Here is a 19534-nt window from a genome sequence, read left to right on the forward strand (position 1 = left end):
GCCGGTCTGTCTGGCCGAAAATTCACAGACCCGGAAAACTGTTGAATTTTCGCTAATTGAAGGTACCTACACGAAGCCCACAACACGGGGGTTAGTATAAAATTTTTACGGAATTTTCTAAACTCATTTAATGTTCAGAAAAATACTGCAAAATTCAGTGGGACCCACCGAAAAACTGTGCCAGAAAATTTTGAAATTTATATTTTCGCGAAGCTCTCGACAAGTGGAGCGCTCTGGTACTCTCAGTTTTTCTGGTGGGGTTCACGGTTTGCGAGAAATCTAGCCCAAAAGTCAAAATGGGCTAAAATTCCCAGACAAAAATTGAACAAACCGCTTGATGGATTTTGATGTTCTTGGTGTCTATGGAAAGCTCTCAAGGTGTAGATGGTGTTTGACATAAGACCCGGCCTAATTGGTGGCTGAATCGGCCGAATTTTGGCTGGGACGCCGAAACATCGCGCGCACACAGAGGGAGCTTCGCGCGTCATTTCCAGCCGCTTGGAAGGCCGGCTGGCGGTGGGGAGGCATCGGGGCGGTGCGCCGGCGAGGTGGGAAGGCTGGGGAGGCGGCGGCGCGGCCTGGGGGTGAGGGAGGAGAGAGAAAACGGGAGAGAGAGGAGGAGGGACGGCATGCCCGGGGGAAGGGAAGAAAAGAAGAAGAAGGCCGGTTCGATTCGACCGGTTCGATCCGGTCCGATTCGATTCGACCGGTCCAATTCAAGATATAAAATTTTGAATTTTTACTCTGTCTTGGGACCGAAAACGAGGCCCAAAAATTTCGAAAAATTTCTAGAAAACTCAGAAAAATTCGTAAATTCCAAATATATTTTTAGTTTTGCCATGTGGTTTTTAAATTAATTTTTAAAAATCATCAAAGTTTTTATATTTTCGGGAAATTAAACTCGATTTCTAAAATCCGAAAAATTTCAAATAATTTCCTAAAATTTAAATAAAATAAAATTATTAATATTACTCACAAAATAAAAAAATTTAAAATTTTGTGGTGTTACACATAGGTTGGGTCGTGACAATAACCGAGCACGAGGTTCCAATTTTGAGCGTTCATGTGGCTGAAGAAGAACAAAACAAGCACACCCAAAAACACAAAAAAGACTGTAATAAGGAGAGAGACCATACAAACATTCATAAGGAGTTTGATTACTTATTGTCGCAGAAGGAATGCGGTTAATGGTGTAGACAGCTGTAAGAGCAGTTTCTCCCCAAAAACGTTCAGGGCAAGAAGAAGAAATTAAAAGAGTGCATACAGTGTCAAGAATGTGTCTGTGTTTGCATTTTGCACGACCATTTTGTTGAGAAGTACCTAGACAAGATCGATGAATAGTAGTGCCATCTTGAGCGAGAAGATTGAGGAACGCAGTATCTTTATACTCCATGGCGTTATTTGTTCGAAGAGTTCTAATGGTACAGGAAAATTGAGTTTTGACAAGAGTAGTGAAATTAGCATAAATCTGAGACAATTGTGAATGGTTTTTCATAAAATAAATCCAAGTAAATCTAGAGTAATCATCCACAAATATCACAAAGCAAGTGGCATTGCCCATGGTGGGAATAGGAGAGGGACCCCATATATCAGTATGTACAAGATCAAAGATAGAAAGGGAAATAGAAGCACTATTATTAAAAAGTAAAGCATGACGCTTCCCAAGTTCACGTGAACCACAATCAAAATTCTCATATTTAATATTTCCTAAAAGACCACTAGAACATAAAGATTTTAGTCTAGAAGAGGAGACATGACCAAGTCGAGAATGCTAGGTAGAGGTGGACACAGAGGCAGCACATTGTGATGGAGGGATAGGAAGAGATGCAGTATGTGAGGGAAGGTGAAGAGATGTCAATTCAAACAGACGATCAACTTTACGGCCGGTCCCAAGGATCTCTCCTGTCTGTGGATTCTGCTCATAACAACCATGACAAGAAAAATGTAAATTAAGACCAAGATCACATAATTGTCCCACATAAATAAGATTGAGAGACAATTTAGGAATAAGAAAGGTATTAGGTAAAGACAAAGCTGAAGCAGAAACATCACCAATATGACTGACAGACATGCATGAGTTATCAGCAGTATGAATAACAGGAGAATGAGATATGGTATGTTTTGTTTTGAAAAGACGAGAGTCAGCTGTCATATGGTTACAGCAAGTAGAGTAAAAAAACCAAGAAGAAGATGTACCTAGAGTGACTGATGAAGCAGTGGAAGTGGGGACACCAGTGATAGAGTGGGCTAAGGCTTGTTTTAAAGCATCAATATTTATCTGGTTAAGAAGTTTATCTAAGGTAGATGTTTCACCAGAAGACCAACCTTCGGTGGCAGCAGTAGCAGTGTGATTAGAAGCCTTACCAGACTTAAATTGTGATTGATTATTTCGTCAAGTTCCTTGCTTGGATTGCAACTTAAAGCAATTGGAAATAAGATGCCCCGGCTTGAGACAATACCTGCAAGTCACTTTTTGTGATTGAGAAAATACTGGTATTACTAACACTGTGTCAGTAGTGATGATGGATTGCTGAGATTTCAAGTTAGCAAAACGAGCTTCTTCAGCCAGTAATTCTGTAACTACAATCTCAAGTTTGGGAAAGGGATCCCTATGTAACAGAGAGGATCTGACCAACTCAAAATTCATCATTTAAAGCCAAAGTAAATTGGTATACCCGAAATTCATCTCTTTCTTTAGCATAGAGTTCAACATCAGGAGTGTCATGCCAAAGTGGTTCAGATGATGACAATTGATCCCATAGAGCAGTCATTTCTGACAAAAAATCATTAATAGGCTGACCTGATTTTTGGTGCATGCGGTGAAGAGTACCATAGAGTTGAAATCAATGAATAGCATTCGTAATGGAGTAACGCTTGACCAGTAAGTCCCAAACTTCTTTGGCAGTGTCAAATCGTCCAAATTGGGGTTTGATGGATGGAACACAGGTGTTGCGTAGCCAAGTAAGAATTTGATGATTCTTACAATCCCATTCTTCAAGGCGGTCGGCATATTTGGATTCATCTTCACCTTCGATCACAGTGGGTTTCGTGGCATCACCAATGACATAACGCCATAGCTTCCGGCCTTTGAGAAAGCTAGACATTTCTTAAGACCAAAGAACATAGTTGGATCCATTCAAAATGGTGCCAATAGGCTGTGACACATCAAATTTTTCCATGAAAATAGAATTGTGAGATAAAATCAAAGTGAAAATAAATGGGTGCAGTGAATAATTACTACTGGACAAAAGATGGAATGAGAAGACGAAAATCCATCAAAGAAAGCCTAAAAAAAAACAAAGTAATCAAACAATCCAAAAGACCCAAAGCAAATATCTCACAACTATAAAATTATGGCTCTGATACCATGCAAGAAGATATATTTGTATTATATATTTTTGCGTATTTTAATGAGTTACAGCAGAGATATATATATACAAGAATAAGAGAGCTAAGTATAGTAAGAAAGTTGATAGCAAAAAATAAGGCTTAGAATAAATCATAAATTAAGCCTGTAATTTTGAGTCAATGACAGCTATATGCTAAAAGTAGTGATGAAGAGGAAGCCAAAAAATGCCTTATCGTGTTTAGGAAGTTATTCTTAACTCAAATTCGGACCCAAGTGAGGCTTTTTCGTAGTTATAATTCAGTTGATGAGTTGCCCTTTATTGTTCACACTACTGAAACATGTAACATGATTGAGATCTTGAGGTTTCATGAGAGGGTGTAGGATATGACTCAACTCAACTCAACTAAGCTTTTATCCCAAAAATTTGGGGTCGGCTATATGGATTCGCTTTCTCCACTCTGAACGATTTTGGGTTAAATCCTTAGAAATGTGTAATGCTTCTAGGTCATATTGTACTACTCTCCTCCAAGTCAATTTAGGTCGTGTAGGATATGACTATTGTCCTTTAATTAATAAGGAGGGATACAAAAGCAATTATGGAAAAAATACTCAGAAAAGAAGTCGTGTTGGAGTTATACTTCTCCAGTATAAATAGACTGTTACCAGTTATGCATTTCATCGGACTCTGGTGAACTATACTCACGTTAAGCTCTAGTCATCTAACTTAATTCAAAGCTCCTAGCCAAGACTTCTCTGTGGTTCACTCTCTTTTTTTTTTCGTCAGGGTAAATCAATCCAAATTAAACACGTGAGAACTGAATTAACTATTGGGCCAAACATGATGTGTTTTTTAACCCTTATTCCTAGACATAGACTTTCTCTAATTTTGTTACTGTGAATGGTTTATCAGCTGGTCTGGGTGCTTGTTTCATCGGTAGTAACTTAAATCCTACACCATAAGTGGCCTTTGGGTCTTTTTGTTCTTTAATGAAATTTACTTGCGGTAAAAAAATCAATAATCCTGTACTACCTAGCCCTATGAGGCTGTGACACAGCTGAAGAGCACTGTTATTTTTTGTGGGGACCCAAAGATCCGACCCAAACCCTTGTTACAGGTTACCAATAATTGCTTCTGATGAAAATAGTCTTCTTTGGACAAAATTGATTTGTGTGATCCTGTTGGAGTTTCTCTCTGCATAGGATTCCCGCATTCTGCTATGTACCTTTTGGTCCCTTGAAACGGGCAGGAGCAAGTGGCCGTTTATCAGCTTGCGTTACCCGTATCTTCAAAACTCGATGGTGATTATGATTTGTACAAAGTCCTCTTCTCACCTACATCTTCATCGTCCAAGGCCTGAATCTTCATCCAAATAAAGGTTCAGTAGCTTGTCCTTAATCGTTATTTAGAAAGAGCGAAAGTTACGTTTGAATTTCGAACAATCTTAATTGCATCCAGAACATCTGCATTCTACATCCACAATGATCGACACTTGTGCAGATATGTTAAAAGTTTCCCCTTGATCTTTTATGATAGAGCCCCTTCAGGGGTGGCCCAAATGTGAATAGTTTTCAATATGTTCTTGCTGCCATAACTAATCAAGCATGCAAGATATTGACACTTTTCAGTAAAAAATTGTTCATCGGCAGGACACTATAAAAGTTCCTCTCCAGAAGAAAAGGAAAAGAGCCCATGTTGAAAAATAGAATCAATAACCATTCGGGGAAAAAAGTTAAATTATTTCTTAGTATCAGTCCATGCGTTGGTCCCCTTGTGCATGATACAAACGTATAATTGATTTCTTTATTGGATGCTGCAATTCTTCCAGCTTTTGGTTGGGGTTTCAGTAAATGTTTTGCAACAAAATTCTTACCTCCCATCATTCAACCAAAACCATAGCTACTTAAAGAGTAATTGAGGTTATAAGAAGCATAAAAAATCTAATGACTACCCATTATTCATACATGATGCATCACAGTTGCTAACAGGGACTCTGCTGTTACAGTTAATCATCAAACCATGCATGCTAATACTAATGCTTTAACACAATTGTCTCTCTTTTCCATTTGAAACATCATATTGGGGAAATCATGCCAGACAGGAGTGCACAATTCAGTCTTGTCATCAACACAAACATTCATCAGGCATTCAAATGTACACAAGCACAAACCCACAACCGAAAAGCTTCCATCAAACACTTTAACTCCCATACCATGATTGTCCTTAATGGCTTTCTCACTCAACATCATACCCTTTGTCTTGAAGCTCTTGTATGACTTCATTCCTCATCCTCAGCCACAGCTTCTGCGCCTCTTGCTCAAACTTCTTGTTCTGCAACTCTTTCTGATAATTATACGCATCTTTATCCGTTTCCACAATCCCTTTGGGTCCAATTGTCGTGCCGATCATTCCCCCCTTGGCAATGAACTCTTCCATGGCTTCTGTGTCGCCTGGATATGGGAACTCTCGCCTCTCATACAAGTGAGCTAGCTCTCGCTCCTCCTTTGGCTTTGGCTTTAGCGTCCACCAACCAAGCGGCGATGTTTCGTTGTAGAGCCACGCAACCCCAAATAGTGTGTAGGTGCAGAGCAAAGCCTTGCCCACTTGCTTCCAAAAGTACCAGTCTTCTTTTCCCAATCCTACTTTCCTAAGGTACTTGTCGTAATTCACCGTTTTAAGATATTCAAAGCCTGAAAACATTAACCTGTTTATTCTCTCTTTTTTTTCAAGCATTTCATCGAACAGTTGGACAGCAGTTTAGATGAAATAAGAAAAAACTATAATTCATACCTGTTTTAGCTTCTTGAAAACGTTTACGAACCATTTCTTTGGCTCTGGCTATGACTGCTTTGAGTATAACTCTTTTATCGGTGGTTTAAAGTTAAAAGTTTGCGAACGAAGCAAATATCCGTTGAGACTGGAGAGCTTAACCTAACCTTAGATAAGATGACCGCGTGAGCGGCGTTTCATATTCGGCACAGATCGGAAAACCAAAATATGAGGTCAGGCCCACTGTAATGGTAAGCCCATTTTAAGTTAATCGAATGTGGTCTCAGGCCCGACAAGTCCTGTCCATGCGAAATATAACCTGTCGTTTAATCGAGAGGACCACCAGTTTCTCATTAGGAGTGTCTAAATAGTTGGTTTTCAAATCAAATTAAATTAAAAAATAAAAATAAAAAATTAAATTTCATTTAAAATTAAAATCGAATTAAATTAAATTATATAAACAATTAAATCAAAATTAAAAAAAATTATTTGATTCAATTTGAATATTCATTTTTTTAAATTTCTTTTTTTTTTTAATACTCAAATCAGAGTTACAATCACAAATTCTAAACCAAGTAACAAATTTTAAATCAGATCAAAATTAAAAAATAAAATTTCCACTAACAGATTAACTCAAAATCACAATCATTAAGAATAATATTACAAATTACATAAAATGAATTAAAAATTAAAGGACAATGAAAAGAAAGGAAGGTGTTGCGGCTGCAGTGTTGTGGCTAGGGGCAGATGTACACTGGGGCACTTGCCCCACTGCCTTAACAAAATTTTGAATGAATATATGTCTTATTTTAGTTATTGCCCCATTAAAAAAGAAAATCTTGCTCCATTATTTCATTATTTTTTTTTTCAATCATAAGATATGCATATTTACCCATCTGAAATTATATATTGGACTCGTCCCTGACTGTGGCATTAAGGAACCACATGCAAAACTGGGCTTTTACCTTTTTAAGAAGAAGACAGCAGTCGGCAAAGAGCAATGGAAGAGACAAGAGATGGAGAGGTATACAGTTGTGAGTAAAGGAGAAATGAAGGGAAAAAAAAAAGGAAATAGAGAGGTAGAGCAATGAATAGAAAAGAAATGAAGAGAGAATAAGAGATGGGGGTAGATAGGGGCTGTGAAAGAATGAGTATATATTAGGAATGAGAAAGTTGAGATCATTTTGCTGAGATGGATGGTTTGTATTAAATAGTCAATAAAAATATAAAATTAAGAAATTCGTTAAAATTATCATATTTTAACAGTGTTATATTTTTATTATTAATTGATATATATTTTTATTATTTAAAAAAAATAATAAATTTCCTATAATAATTTTAAGTTTCTACAAAATGGGAGACTACTCGCCTTTTTTGGTAATTTCAACAAAAAGTTTGTATTTAAAAAAAAAAAAAAAACGAAAGTTGCTTATTTTAAGGTGAGGAAAAATGATTGAAGCCTACTTGATCATAAGTGTTTTAATCTTGAGCTTCCCTCTTATTGGAGCTTTTTGCCAAAGAAGGAAAGAAAAAAAAAAGAAAAAAAAAGCGCTCAAATCTAAGTGTGCGGGAAAATATTTCTCAAACCAGAGTGAACTTCACCACAGTCTTACCATTGGTGTTCCTTGCTGCTTGTAAGATTATCGATGGCGTGGATTTAAAATTTTTAAAAAATTGCTCTATCTGACATGCTTACACGATCAAAGGCGGCACGGTCAGGGGGAGAATCTCTGCTCCCTAGCATGCTTTTGCCATGTCCATGTAACCTGTAGCATGCCGCCGGTAATACCGACGGTGAAAAAGGCTGTCATTTCAAAAAAAAAAAAAAATTTCTTAACTCTCAGCACTGTCTAAAATGTAAGTCGATCTTAGAGTAAGTTATTATTTAATTTTTATATTTTAATAAAATTAAATATTTAATTTTTTTATTTTAAAAAATATATTATTTATTTTTTTTATTTTATTTTTATTAAACTGTTTAATTTACTTGTTAATTATTTTATTAATTAATATTAATTAAATTATTATTTAATTAATTATTTAAATAAAATTAATTAATTTTTATATTTTAAAATAACACATTAATTTATATCAAAATTATTATAATTCTCCCTCCTTATTTCTCTTTCTCTTATTCCCTCTTATTTCTCTTTTGATATTTTTTTTCTTTCTATATCTACACCTTTATTCACATCATTTTCCATTTATTTTTTTATCTGATTATAAAATTATTATAAGCTATTTACATAAAAAATTAATTAATTTTTTAAATATCTAAATAATTGAAAAAAAATTATTTTTTTAATAAAAAATATAAAAATAATATCTAAAAAATTGAAAATTAAAGAAAAATACATATAAATTATAATTTATCTCTTTATAGCCAAATTTTTATTTTTATCCAAAAATATATATTTAAAAAAAATATTTTCAAAATATAATATTTTTTAAAAATATATAAATTAATTAATTTCATTAAAATAGAGAGACTAAATAGTAGTATTTTTTAAAATATAAAAATTAAATAATTAATTTTTTTAAAATAGATAAATTAAATAATAATATAAATAATAAAAAATTTAATAAATAAATAAATAATTTAATAAAATTAAAATATAAAATTAAATAATATATATTTTTAAAATATAAAAATTAAATAATATATTTTTATTAATATTTTAATATTAAAAATATATAATTTTTTATTTAAAAAAAATTAAAAAATATTATAATTTTAAGCATAAAAATTAAGAATCAAAATTAGAATGAATCAAAATTGAAATTAAAAGTATTTAATATTGAACCAAAATCAAATCGAAAATCTATTTAAAAGAAACAGTGAACTGTTCGCAGGGTGAAAAAGTTCGTGTTATTTTTCAATCACTAAAATTAAATGACATCGTTTTGACCTAAACTAAAGTCCTCCAGGCTCCAACGCTCCAGGGTCCAGCCCTCTTGCTCACGTCGTCCTTCTCGGTTCGCTCTCTCTTCCTTTCTCTCAGCCTCAGGTCTCTCGCCATATCCCTCTCATCAGTCTCAGATCCTCTCTCTGTCCGGTGTGTAACTTGACTCTAGATTTCTTTTACAAATTAAATTTGATTTTTTGTTTGTTTCTTTTATGTTGATTGAATTTTACTTTAATTAAGCTGGAAGAGGATATAGATTTTCCATATTTCAATACTGCTTTTGATTGGAACTTCCATTAATTACCTTCACTGATGCTCCGACGAAGATCTTTAGGGTAACAGCAGCTTCAAACCGCTTTCTTTGTTCCTTTGCAGCGAGATTCTAAGAATTTTATTCTCATTAAGGTGATAACCCATCTCATTATTTTATTTTATTTTTCTTTTAACTCCGGTAAGATTTTTCATTTCACTGTAAAACACACATTCCTCTGCATTTGCATGTTGATGATAGGATCATGGTCCACTTTCCTTCTAGCTTGGGAAGATATAACCATTTTAGTATTCAGAGAAAATTACATTGGCAATTCTAATGCAAATTGTGATACTAATTTCATATCTTGCAACTGCTTGCTAAGAACAAAAGAGATGCCATAGCCTACATTAAGTTTCATTTTTAGTAGTAATTTAGCAGTGGATAACTTAAATTTTCATGAATCTATTTTAAATCTTGTTCTGTTTAGTTGGAAATGAATGGCATATGAAAATGACCTATCAGTGAATTGTAGCCCCTTTTGCTTTGTGTGAAATTGACGCCAATGGGATCCTGTATAGATGTCTAAGAACCCAATTTTTTGGATGAGTGAAAAAGTATTTGCAGAATGAACTAGCATTTCCTATCATTGTGCAATTATTTGCAGGATGGCTATTTCTGTTTTGATTAACCTATGTTTCTCTAGATATACCATTTTCTATGAATTTTGCATGGTCTAAATATCCTGTGCAATCAAGTTAGTGCGATAGAAATATAAATTAAATTTTTATGTTGATGTCAATTATTTTTTACTTTTCTTTTGTTGAAATAGAAATCAATCAAATATTTTTTTTGTGTCATGTGCATATTTGGAAGTTGATATATTAAACATTATTTAGTTTTGGATAATCATGGATATTTATTTTACCAATTATGGTATAGAGGATGACACAACTATTCTTTATTAGCTGTGATAACTGATAAGAACCTAGTTGTTTTTGTGATGTTGTCGTGCTGATCAATATTATTAGATGCTATTGATTATACGAAATATTTTTCAGTTAGGTGTCTAATTATTTAAATTTTATCAACAATCATAGCATTTTTCTGTAGGCAATTATGGCTATAATCCACATTCTGCCCTTTCGATTGTATTTCACAAGCTATAACTTTTTTTTTTTCATTCTATTGTCTTTGGTGGCTTCAGTGAGAATTTGTGAGTATAGTGAAACACCAGAATGTTTTGAAGGAGCCAGCATGGAAGATCACTATTCTGTTAGTAGTCCTAGAAGAATCCTTAGTTTTTCAAAGAGAAGGAGGGCAACTGTATACTTTCAAGACCCCAATGACAAGGCTGCTGGCTTCGGAGTGTCTGGGGAGCATGGACTAAAAACTTCGGAAGTTTATGGTTTTGTTGGGTCCATTACAACTATTGTTGCTACAGGTCCATTTCTTCCAGCCATTTGTTTTTAATATTTCATTGACACGTTGTGTTGAAGTTGCTGTTGTCTGAAATCTGAATTCACATGAATACTATGAATTCGTTTAATGTCTAAATTTATATTAGTTACTAGGTAACAGTTAACCTTTGCAGAATGCTTTCTTTATCATTACTGTCTGGATTTGATAAAGTTCATAAATCTGTTACAATAACTTGATTCAGTTACACCTTATGATAAAAAAAATATTTGTATGTATTCTTACGTATACTATAAATATTGTACTTTTGCATCATTGACATTGTATTTTTATCTCTTACCTCTTCCAATTATCCGATTTGAACTATCAGTGGTCAGTGTATATAATTGCTTTCCTTTGTTACAAAGTTGTTCTACAAGAATTCCACTCAAGGATTTACTTCAAGAATAAATTGTTAATTTCATATTGATTTCAATTGTTCTGCCTGAGCAGTTATTTTCTTGGTATGGGCATACGTTCCTGAACCTTGTTTGCACTCAATTGGGGTCTTTTACTATCCCAACAGGTCAGTGGCATTACATATCATCCTTTTTTATAGGTTGTTTTGATCTTAGATTTTTATTTTTTTCTCTGCCAAAAACATTGCTTGTTTGACCATTGAGCACCGTTATATAGCTGGAATGCTTAAGTGTAAAGCCATCTTATTGGCTTATTTTAACTCGTTGCTGACATTTCTTAGGTACTGGGCATTGGCCATCCCAACTTATGCTATGGTTACAGTAGTACTAGCACTTGCATTTTACCTTGGCCTCAACTTCTTGTCAACCCCTCCCCCAACTTCCTTGAGTACAATTTTTGGTAAGCTTGCTCATTGTTTATGTTCCTTTATTTTAAGAAATTGATTAAGCACAATCAATAATGTAAAGGTTCTCACTGAATCGGTAATTGTTGGTACGACATTTGCTATGGTTCTATTAACACCCATGTTATTGGTAGCTGTTATATCATCCTGCGCTTGTATTTTGCAGATGAATTCAGCAGGGAGCCTGCTGAGTCTGTTCCTTTGACTGAGGGAGATGATCAGCCCATTGAACCCATATCTGATATCAGTATTGATAAAATTAACATTCTCATGTTCAAGAATGTACAATGACGGATCCACCCCTGGATGGGTCTGCTCTGCCTCATCATTGCCTGCCTTCTTCCAGTTTGTAAGGAATTAAATGACCATTACCCAGAAGAACAAGAGCCATTTGCCTTTGGAATCTAAAGCCTTGGCTTTCATACAGGATTTGAACATCAGCCTGCATCATGCTTCTAGTCCAGGATGAAAAGTAAGAACAGGTGATGAAAGTTTGACAGGATTTTGGCCAACTACTGTATAGGCATTCTATGTATGTATGTATGTATGTATGTATGTTGCATTGTAGAATTGGTGATTCCAATAAATCCTGATGAATATGATGGTGCTGTGAGATGAATCTTGGATTAACTTTTTTGCTTTTTCGTACACCGGACGTAATCCATCGAGCTTCTAGCTGCTGGAAAGTTCCAGACCAAATGAGCTCAGCGATCGCTTGGATGCATGATGAGGGATACCAAAATCTCTCTGAAATGAAATGGAAGCAAACATCTTTTCAAAATGTCTTCGATCCTTCTCACTACTGGTTAGTAATTATGCTATAAAACCAATTTTCTAGAAGAAAGATCGCATTGCAGTAGCAATCAAGTAACAGCAATTAGCTGGTTAATTTGTTAGCCGCCATATTGTCATGTTATTAAAATTCCACAAAGTGGAATTAAATTAGCTAGTGAAAGGTTGATTAGATGAGCCGTTACCCACCCTATCTAGCTTTCAGAACAAAAATTTCCACCCTAGCAAAATCCATAACAAGCATTTCTCAACCAGAATTGACGACATTTCATATGTATCTTTCATCTAACCACCAGCTCCATTTATCATCATCTCTAAAGGATTTCATCTAAACACGTGAAAATTAGGTTTACTTTCTAGCTTTTAACTTCATTCATTTTAATTAATTAATTAATTAACTGTGAAACATATTGATATAATATATTTGATTAACTTCTCAAAGGTATGTATAATACCAATATACCTTCACATTTATATTATCTTCTTTCATGTCTTCTTCATGATTCTCTTTTCCATGTTCATCATGATAAAATCATCAATATGTAATGTTGCCAACTTTTTTATTAATAAGAAAATTAGAAAAAAGTTTAACATGGTCACATCCCACTAAAATCTAGTCAGTAGATCACATCGATGCACTCAACTTAAAATATGAGTAATCATTTGTTTTACCATATATTAAAAATTGAAATGGTTAAGTAAGCTATTAACATTATATATTTCAAATTATTTTTAAGAGAATATCCTAGCTATATATATATATAATTGAAATTTTTGTCAGAGCACTTATTATAAAATTTGACTATAATTTGAAGCATTTATGAAAAAGTGGAGATTTTTCTAATACATGTGCATATATGATAAATAGTAATTATCCATAATTTTTAGGTAAATGATGCATTTTAATCCTCTAATGTAGGGTAAATAATCATATTAGCTTCATTTATTTATTTGCAATATTAACTCTCAACTATTAAAATTAATTAAATTAACTTATTTTTTTTATTATGAAACCCACATAAGATTCATTATGATATGATAGTTATAATACAATCATTATATGTACGTATTTTAATTTTTTTTTGTTAATTATATATATATATATATATATATATATATATATATATATATATATATATATATATATATTCTGTATATTTCTCCATTGAAATCGCCCTTCCAACTCCAACTCCAAGCTTCAGTCTGTAATTGGTCTTTTCTTAACGGTCCTTGACTCCTACATGCAGAGCCAATCATCATGTATCTAGCGATAATTTCTACAAAGTGATGAAGGGAGAAGAAGATAATTTCTTAACCATCTTCTACTTTGAAGAGGTTGTTGGAGAAGAAGATTCTTGACACTAATATGATTATTGACCAAAAGTTAAATGGTCAACATTGTATATTTGCATTATTTTTATTTCATGTTCAATAAAAATAATAAATTTTTGTGACATTTTTAACATTTTGCCTTTTTAGTAATGAAGGGAATCTCTGGTAAAATAATTTATGGAAGATGTATATATATATATATATATATATATATATATATATATATATATATATATATATATAACTTAAAGAAGTTGGAATTGTTAAAAAAGATCACTGAATCTAAAAGCTCAAATATGTAGGTGATACTTCAAGATTTTTATATTTCTAACAAATTCTGTACGTAAATATTAATTAAATTTGAAGAATAAATAAGCATAATTTCACTTTATTTTGCATTATAATATTATTAATTAATAGATAAAAATAGCCTAAATTTGAATTATGAATATTTAAGTTTGATCATGTTAAGAAATCATTTAATTTAAAAATTCAAATTTATGTAGATTAGGAGCATAATAAGAATTTTATATCTCTGAATCATTTTAATTAAATTCAAATGTTCCCAAAATAAGAACTTGATGGGTGCCTTTCTAAGGCACTTTATAACTTCTAATCAAGTTGGTGGAAATTCAACCACAATCATTAAAATAGAATATAAATGCTAATAAAGCTAGTAATTAATAAATAGAAGGAAAAAAAAAAAGGAAAAGAATAAAGAAGTGAGCAAAATGCTAGATATGGTTCTTGCCCATGTCACTTCTTTGACCTCAAAAGTGTAAAGAAAGCAATATGCAATGGTTGCATTCTTATTTTTTGGTGAAATGTTAGATGGGATCGGGTGTACTTTACCCAATACGGTTGGACCAAACCCATTTGCTGACCACCTAGTCAATTGAAAAATGGCATCCAGAGGCTCAACTAGCTTAGCTTCAAAAAATGTCTTTAGTTGATGGATAACTACTTTGTGTGATACACAAGAAATCACTTGAAGTTTCAAGTCAGTTTTCTTTCTGCTCTTTTATTCCCTATACTATAAGGAGAGCTTTCCGTTCAAGTATTCTTGCTTCTACCCAATTGCCTAAAACGACATGGCAGCAAAAACTATGCCTTTATAAGTTTCATCGGTCACACATTTCTTCGTGCACTAAAGAAAAATAACACCAAAAAGATTTGCTCTTGTGGGAGAAAGAAAAAAAGATGGGCAGGAGGAGGATGGAGATAGCACCGTGGATTCAGCTCCTAGCTCTGGTGACCTGCCTGCAGCTTTTTCCGGCACCGGTGGAGTGCATGGTTAGACACTACAAGTTCAATGTGAGTACTCAATTCGTTCAACTATATCTAATGGTCCTGTTTCTTGGCTACATTTTTCTTTTTGTCAAGAGGTGCAAGCATGCATGCGTGCATTTTATGACGCATCAAGAGCTGGCTAAGCTCATCATTTTAATCGAAAATAAATTGATCCAGAAAGCTTTTCATTCCTAAAAAAATGGAGTTGCACGCTCTCTCTCTCTCTCTCTCTCTGTTTCATAATACCCAGCAAGTTAAGCCTTGGGATCGAGCTTCACCCTCAAGTTACGATATAGGTGAAGAAAAAAAAGAAAGAACTTACAATAATAACATTTCTTGTTTAAGTGAATATAAGTGTAGAAATTAATCAATTAGCAAAATCCACTGACGCAAGAAAATTTTAATTAGCTGTCTTTAATTTGATGACAACTTAAACTGGCCCTTTACTATATATACTTTTGGTTGATATGTTGTCCATTTAATCATTTTTCTTATATTTATAGCTTTTTATTACTAATAATTTCTTTTTCTTGGCTTATTCATTTCTGGATGTTTATCACGAAAAGCTTTTAATTGAGATGACTCAGCAACACGTACGTACCCCATAATTAAACTTAATATATTAATTCCTTCCTTAATTTGCTTCTTTCATGAAAGCTACCAAATGAATGATGTTTCACATATGACAAAAATGGGATTTTTTTTTTCCTACTAAAAATAATGAAATTAGTAGGTTTTAGTCAATGAAAATGAAGTTTGTGCATAGAATATGTAGATGTTGATGTCTCTTTATGTACGATGATTACAACAAGTACTAGCATGTTTTTTTAAAACCTGTATAGTAATTCTTGACGTGGAAGTTTCAATCTTCAAGAAAAAAAAATAGAGAAAATAAACCATATTATTTTTTTTTGTTTTAATTATTGGGATATATAAGGTGATATCATATATAGACTTTAGTTTTTGCATGCTATATTAATTTTATTTTTAAAATATATATTTATTATAAGATACATATTTGGATTAAAGAAATTTTTAAGTGAAAAAAAAATCTCTTTAATTATTTCAATTAAATTGAAACTATAAATAATAAATTGGTGAATAAAATCACTTGCTAATTAATTAAAATGATTAATCGCTAAGGTTGAATTAGCTGAGAGGGATACATGTATAGTTATTATAAAATTAAATGCACGTACGAAAAATATATCTTGCACCAAGTTTTAATTTAATATTCACACTATGTATGGATAGATAATTAAAACTGTTTCATTTTCCTCACGTTAAGCATATCTACTAATTAATATTAATTACTCTTACTTAATTCGAAAGTCATTAATTAGGTACGTAGATATTATTTGCCATATTAAAATTTACCACAATTTTTTCTTTTAATGGGAGATCTGTCCCTTCCTACTCCATTCAAATAACAATAAAACAGTTGTCTTCATTTATAAGTTGTTGGTCTGAAAATTCGATTTCTTTTGAATGGCTTGGACCATTTGAATCGATTAATGGCTGTGTTAATAATATTGGCTACATTAGTTTAAAAAAAAAAAATTAGACAATAATTAATATAATGAATTTGATTCTCCAAGATATTAGTAGTGTCTCCTATCCAAGATTCCGTGTGGTGTAGCTTTGGTTCCTCTCTCTCTCTCTCTCTCTCTCTCTATATATATATATATATAATGAATAGATGATTAGGTAGAGTCATCTTAATCAAAGTTTAATTGACTTGTCAATACCTTTCATGGCCAATTTTTTTATGCAGGTGGTGATGAAAAATACAAGTAGATTATGTTCATGTAAGCCAATTGTTACTGTGAATGGGAAGTTCCCTGGACCCACTTTAGTTGCTAGAGAGGATGACACTGTGCTTGTGAAGGTTGTCAACCATGTCAAATACAATGTTAGCATCCATTGGTGGGTGGACTCATATAATCACTAACGCATTATTATTATTATTATTATTATTATTATTATTATTATTATTATTATTAACATGAGAAGCATTGATATCATGATTCTTAATTTTAGGCATGGGATTAGGCAGCTGAGGACTGGTTGGGCAGATGGTCCAGCATACATAACCCAGTGTCCAATCCAGCCAGGGCAGAGCTTTGTGTACAATTTCACCATTACTGGCCAAAGGGGCACCCTATGGTGGCATGCACATATCCTCTGGCTGAGGGCCACTGTCCATGGTGCTATCGTTATCTTGCCCAAGCGTGGAGTTCCTTATCCATTTCCCACACCCCATAAGGAAGAGGTCATTATACTAGGTGAGCTTAATTAATTATGTTTAAATTTAAAACCACAAGAAAATGCAATTTCTGAAAGAGAAATGATAATAATATGAAAAGAACCTGTGAAGTTACTTCTAATTACGAAGTCGTTTTTAATTAGGTTTGTTGGACTTGTAGGTGAATGGTGGAAATCAGATGTTGAAGCTGTGATCAATGAAGCTATGAAGTCTGGGTTGGCACCAAATGTCTCAGATGCTCACATCATCAATGGCCATCCAGGGCCTGTCCCAGCCTGCCCTTCACAAGGTTTAAAAAAAAAAAAAATCATATCCTACTCATACAACACATGGAAATTTCATACCTTCATCGCTAAATTTAATGTTCCTTTGATAAATAGAGTGTACTGGCTCCTGTTTTTGCCTGATTTGCAGGAGGATTTAACTTACCAGTACATTCTGGCAAGACCTACATGCTTCGGATCATCAACGCTGCACTTAATGAAGAGCTCTTCTTCAAGATTGCTGGCCACCAACTCACAGTTGTTGAGGTTGATGCCGCCTACGTTAAACCTTTCAAAACTGATACAATCCTCATAGCCCCAGGCCAAACCACAAACGTTCTTCTAACCGCAGACCGCAGCCCCGGCAAGTACCTGGTTGCAGCCTCCCCCTTCATGGACGCCCCCATTGCTGTAGACAACGTAACCGCCAGTGCCACCTTACATTATTCAGGTACCCTTGCTAGTGCTGCCACCACCCTCACCACCCCACCACCCCAAAACGCCACCCCAGTAGCAACAAACTTCAGTAATGCTCTGCGTAGCCTGAACTCGAAAAAGTACCCTGCCAGAGTCCCATTGAAGATCGATCATTCCCTTTTCTTCACTGTTGGGCTTGGAGTGAATCCTTGCTCTACTTGCGTAAATGGTAGCCGAGTTGTGGCGGATATCAATAACGTAACCTTCGTTATGCCAAAGATTTCACTGCTTCAAGCCCATTTCTTCAACATTAGTGGAGTTTTCACTGACGATTTCCCTGGCAACCCACCGATTCCATACAACTATACAGGGACACAACCAACCAACTTTCAGACCATGAAAGGGACAAAGGTTTATAGACTTGCGTATAACTCCACGGTGCAGCTAGTTTTACAAGATACTGGGATGATTGCCCCAGAAAACCACCCAATCCATTTGCATGGCTTCAATTTCTTTCAAGTTGGGAGTGGAACAGGTAACTTCAATCCAAAGAAAGATCCAAAGAACTTCAATCTTGTTGATCCTGTGGAGAGGAACACTATTGGGGTCCCTTCTGGTGGATGGACCGCTATAAGATTCACAGCCGATAATCCAGGTAAACATTTTTAATTTAGTTTGGGATAAATTTCCAAACTAGGATTTTGATCAATTAACGACACTTGAATTTTATCATGGGTAGCAACAATTGATAATATATATATATATATTTATTACTTTTGTGTATTGTAGGGGTGTGGTTTATGCATTGCCATTTGGAAGTTCACACAACATGGGGATTGAAGATGGCGTTCGTTGTAGATAATGGAAAAGGTCCCAACGAATCTCTTCTACCTCCTCCTCATGACCTACCCAAGTGTTAGAGAATTCCAGTGATGCACACAAATTTTCATTTAATTCAAGGAACTAGCAGTGTGGGATAATTATCCAAAAGAGAACAATTAAAAGGTGTGAAAAGTTACAGAGCTGTTTTAATGCTCATTGGTAAGAGCATACAATTCTTTCGATCGAGGAAGCTGAAAAATGAAGTTGCATGCCCCGGGGTAAAAGTCAAATAAAACCCGGAAATTTATTTTTTATTTTTTATTTTTTATTTTGTACTACACTTTGCTCTCCAAAGGTTATGTATATTTCAGGAATTCATTTAATTATATATTTTGCTGATTTAAAAATTCCAAAATAACTGATAAATCTTTTTGTTTTCCTTAATCATGGTGTAGCATTGATACGAGAGCGAAAATTTTCAATCTACCTTTTAATTAATATTAGTTTATGTTCTAATCTTATTTAGTTCTACATTAGAGAAGAAAAGTGATTAATTAAAGCAAGGGGAAGATTAATTAATTATTTAATTAATATGGTTGTCATTTTTACAAACTAAAATCCAAGTAAATTAAGGTGAATACTTAATTAGAATTATAAAGTCATGAGGTTGAGTTCATCTGGAAGCAGGGCCATTATTCAATAGGCCTGCCTGTTCAAATTAATTTTCTTCAAAGGATAGCTAAGCTTCTCCAAATAATAAAGAAGAAATCAAGTCCTCAAATCATGCATCTTTAAATAG

At 33.7% G+C, this 19534-nt stretch overlaps 3 protein-coding genes across 6 annotated transcripts; 2 read left to right on the forward strand and 1 right to left on the reverse strand.

Moving 5' to 3' along the window:
- Positions 1–5281: 5281 nt before the first annotated feature.
- LOC110666344 (uncharacterized) lies at positions 5282–6334 on the reverse strand. The gene is made up of 2 exons (XM_021826794.2): positions 6138–6334; positions 5282–6037 (listed from the first exon to the last, which is right to left on the reverse strand). Exons 1-2 carry the CDS (start codon positions 6169–6171, stop codon positions 5583–5585), a joined length of 489 nt encoding a protein of 162 aa, XP_021682486.1. The 5' UTR covers positions 6172–6334; the 3' UTR covers positions 5282–5582.
- Positions 6335–9016: 2682 nt separating this feature from the next.
- Positions 9017–12183, forward strand: LOC110666345 (phosphatidylinositol N-acetylglucosaminyltransferase subunit P). Of its 4 annotated transcripts, none has more exons than XM_021826800.2 (6): positions 9017–9172; positions 9349–9427; positions 10480–10716; positions 11184–11256; positions 11431–11549; positions 11720–12183. In XM_021826800.2, the coding sequence occupies exons 3-6, from the start codon at positions 10530–10532 to the stop codon at positions 11842–11844; spliced, it is 504 nt and encodes a 167-aa protein (XP_021682492.2). In that variant the 5' UTR covers positions 9017–9172; positions 9349–9427; positions 10480–10529; the 3' UTR covers positions 11845–12183. The 4 variants fall into 4 exon arrangements, with proteins under 4 accessions (XP_021682492.2, XP_021682491.2, XP_057994223.1 ...); XM_021826799.2 differs by having other exon boundaries at positions 9018–9172; positions 9263–9427; XM_021826801.2 differs by having other exon boundaries at positions 9026–9172; positions 9357–9427.
- A 2573-nt stretch (positions 12184–14756) lies between these two features.
- Positions 14757–19142, forward strand: LOC110666346 (laccase-4). Its single transcript, XM_021826803.2, has 6 exons — positions 14757–14991; positions 16742–16893; positions 17008–17252; positions 17394–17522; positions 17648–18568; positions 18703–19142. The coding sequence occupies exons 1-6, from the start codon at positions 14878–14880 to the stop codon at positions 18831–18833; spliced, it is 1692 nt and encodes a 563-aa protein (XP_021682495.1). The 5' UTR covers positions 14757–14877; the 3' UTR covers positions 18834–19142.
- Positions 19143–19534: the final 392 nt, after the last annotated feature.

This window comes from Hevea brasiliensis, chromosome 16, assembly GCF_030052815.1.
Source record: "Hevea brasiliensis isolate MT/VB/25A 57/8 chromosome 16, ASM3005281v1, whole genome shotgun sequence".
Lineage (NCBI taxonomy): Eukaryota > Viridiplantae > Streptophyta > Magnoliopsida > Malpighiales > Euphorbiaceae > Hevea > Hevea brasiliensis.

Coding starts and splice junctions, on each gene's coding strand:
- LOC110666344 (XM_021826794.2), bottom strand. CDS start 6,171: ATGGTTCGTAAACGTTTTCAAGAAGCTAAAACAG. Junction 6,038..6,137: donor TTTTCAAGAAGCTAAAACAG/GTATGAATTATA, acceptor TAATGTTTTCAG/GCTTTGAATATCTTAAAACG.
- LOC110666345 (XM_021826800.2), top strand. CDS start 10,530: ATGGAAGATCACTATTCTGTTAGTAGTCCTAGAAGAATCCTTAGTTTT. Junction 10,717..11,183: donor TACAACTATTGTTGCTACAG/GTCCATTTCTTC, acceptor CTGCCTGAGCAG/TTATTTTCTTGGTATGGGCA. Junction 11,550..11,719: donor TTCCTTGAGTACAATTTTTG/GTAAGCTTGCTC, acceptor TGTATTTTGCAG/ATGAATTCAGCAGGGAGCCT.
- LOC110666346 (XM_021826803.2), top strand. CDS start 14,878: ATGGGCAGGAGGAGGATGGAGATAGCACCGTGGATTCAGCTCCTAGCT. Junction 14,992..16,741: donor TTAGACACTACAAGTTCAAT/GTGAGTACTCAA, acceptor TTTTTTATGCAG/GTGGTGATGAAAAATACAAG. Junction 17,523..17,647: donor CCCAGCCTGCCCTTCACAAG/GTTTAAAAAAAA, acceptor CCTGATTTGCAG/GAGGATTTAACTTACCAGTA.